The following is a 3,056-nucleotide window of genomic DNA, read 5'->3' on the forward strand; positions in this document are numbered from 1 at the left end:
CCATCTGGACCAGCAGTGCTATCGACACTAAGGCTGAAGATTGCTTCCTTAATTTCCTCTTCATTAGGGATAGCTGATAGCATGATATTATCCTCATCGGATATGCAATTAGGAATACAGTTCAAAATATTAAGATTGATGGTAGGCTTAGGGAGATTGAACAGGGATTTAAAATGTTTGATAGCTGCTTTAGCAATGTTCTCTTCACTCTTGATCCACTTTCCCTTATGATTCTTGATCCTTTGGAGCTGGAGTTTTCTTCTCTTTTCTCTCAAAAGACTATGAAATTACCTTGTATTACTATCTCCATCTTGAAACCATTTGGTTTGAGTCTTCTGTTTGAGTAGAGACTCCTGCATACTCAGCCATTTTATATATTCAGCATGCGCTTTGTTAACATCTGCCCTGCTATCTTCACTGTTGATATCGATGTCAATGTTTTCAAGAAGTTGAATTTTGTCTTCCCATCTACTCTCTTGGTCATTGATGTCTCCAATCTCCTGTCTAGACCACTTACTTAGCATGTTACTAAGATTGTTTAATTTAGATTGGAGGATCCACATTGAGTTACCAGTAATGTTTACGTTCCAAACTTCCTTGACAATGTCCATAAAATCTTTTTGACTAACCCAGAAATCCAGAAACCTGAAGTAAATAATGTGAGTGTGGTTGGTGTTAAAACACTTCATGAATAAAGGTCTATGATCCGAACCAGTTCTCACTAGGTGCTTAACAGTGCTATGCTGGAATTTTTGAATCCACGAGTCATTTACAAAAATTCTATCAAGCCTTTTACAGACTCTCTTGCTAAGCCTCCAATTATTACACCAGGTGAACTTGGGGCCAGTGTAACCCAGGTCTGTAACCGCATAATTATTCATACAATTACTTAAATCCAAACTTCTGTGAACTCTGTGAGGATTTCCTCCTAGCTTTTCATCGGGATCAATAATCACATTGAAGTCACCCCCAATGCACCATGGACCATCAATGCTAAGGTTATCTTTCTCCAGGCTGTACCAAAGGTTCTTTCTCTCAGCTGATGTACATTTAGCATATACAGCTGTTATGAAAGAACTTTAGTTGTTGATACCATCATCAAACTTTATAGTTATATGTTGTTCATCCTCTGCTATTAATGTATGGTGGTAGCTGGTGTTCCAAAAATACCAAATTTGACCATTGCGATTGGAGGTACTATGTTGAAAACCAAGAAATTTCCTATATCCATCAAGCTTTTCATTAGTAATAAAAGGCTCAAAAATGGCTACAAATTGTAGATTGTTGATATTGCATAAGTGTTTCAGCTTGTGAATGGCTTTTTTGGACCTAACTCCCCTAATATTCCAGAAGATTGTGCTAATCATTAGAACTTGTAGGGGAGGTATCCTATTTTTGACTCTTTTTTTGTAAAGGATTATTCTTATTTTTATGCTTGTTTCTAGTTCCCCTGACTTGACTTCTTCCTTTTGTCACTGGAGAACTATTTCTTGTATCCCTACTATCTTGAGTATAGTTACCCGTCTCCTGATCTTTTCCTTCAGCTTTCTTATTGCATGTAGAGTGTGTGTTATCCAAGTTTTCTCCTGTAGGATTCTCAGCGACCCCTCTGTTCTCCGTTGGATGATTTAAGTTGAAGGAGTTCAAATCTACTACCAACTGAATTCCTGAATATTTTATGATCTCCGAAGGTAGGCTAGACGAGTTACTGCTGTCGCTCGTAGGATCGGCCTAATGAACCTGATTGACACTTTTACTGATGTCATGTTCTTCTTTATTTACTTTCCCCTGCCTTGTATTCCATGTGACCTCATTAGAAGAATCTTTTACTTCCTTATCATTGATGTTTTCATCTGTCGTAGAGTGATCTTGCTGATTTTGGTTCTTACTATTGAGTTTTCCTTGCATCTGAATATCTTCTTCCACAACTGTAGGTTGCTCGTTTTGAGTAAAGCTAAAGCTCTTAGTTTGATTTTTTTTCTGTTACTTTCATGAGATTGAACTTGTTTGAATATGACTTTGTTTCTCTTTTTTGGCAATTTTTTGATTTTTTGTTTCTTCTTCTTATTCTTCTTCAACCTTTCACCCACTGATGGTTCAGATTTATTTTTTGCAGTCTTGGTGTGAGCTAAGGTTGTTCAGTTGTTTGGAGGTTCTCATTTACAGTAGTATCCTTTACTTCCTTTGCAAATATAGGATCATCTTTTCTTTTTGAACCATCTTTTTCAGTTTGTCTTTGGTGTCCTAGTTCATTGGCTTTTTTTTCAATATTATCCTTTCCTGAAGGACCTGCTATTGCAGAATTATCCACATTCTGGTTCCCAATATCTTTAGTGGTTTCAATCATGCTTTTCTTTACTAGAAACCTGCAGTTCATCATGTTATGCCCGAGTTTCGTACAATGTTTGCAATATTTGGGAATTCCTTCATATTCCAACTTTTGGACAAAACCTTTAAGCGAAGAATCCTCATCTTCTGAACCAACCCAAATAGATTCAAGTTGAGATTTAAGGAGATCAATCTCTACTCTTACTTTGGCCATGCTAGGTCTAGTTTTCCCATAAGTTGCGACATCTAGTGTCAATGGTGTGCCAACTGAACTTAAAACTTGCTTCACATAGTGCCAGTTATGCATATTAAACAGAAGTCCGGGTAGAAGAACCCATACCGGAACTATTGGGCTGTCCTCCTTTGGTTTGAAGTTAGGGGACCACTTTTGAAGCCACATTTGTTTCCCTTCGATTTCAATCACCCTTCGGTACCAGATGGATTTAAAATCCTCTTCAGTTGTGAAATCAATAATATTATCATATACCCCAATTTTAACAGATCCTTTCATCGAAAATTGTTCCCTGAAACTTGACCTAATTCTGTCAATTTGTGGCCGAGGCTTCAAGAATCTGCCTACAATGGTGCGTTTGCATTCCTCCGCCATTATGCCGTAGTAGTCTTTGGCTTTGAAAATAACAGCCGGCATCCCGTTATGAGTGGTATGCCTATCAATGACTGATTCTCGTGGATGGTGGGCATATGCCGTAGTTGGGCTAGCGATTCCA

At 37.9% G+C, this 3,056-nt stretch overlaps 1 protein-coding gene across 1 annotated transcript; it reads right to left on the reverse strand.

The window, feature by feature from the left end:
• Window positions 288–1,804, reverse strand: LOC109224213. The gene is made up of 3 exons (XM_019388799.1): window positions 1,783–1,804; window positions 1,521–1,667; window positions 288–1,063 (listed from the first exon to the last, which is right to left on the reverse strand). The coding sequence occupies exons 1-3, from the start codon at window positions 1,802–1,804 to the stop codon at window positions 288–290; spliced, it is 945 nt and encodes a 314-aa protein (XP_019244344.1).

This window comes from Nicotiana attenuata, chromosome 3 (assembly GCF_001879085.1).
Source record: "Nicotiana attenuata strain UT chromosome 3, NIATTr2, whole genome shotgun sequence".
Lineage (NCBI taxonomy): Eukaryota > Viridiplantae > Streptophyta > Magnoliopsida > Solanales > Solanaceae > Nicotiana > Nicotiana attenuata.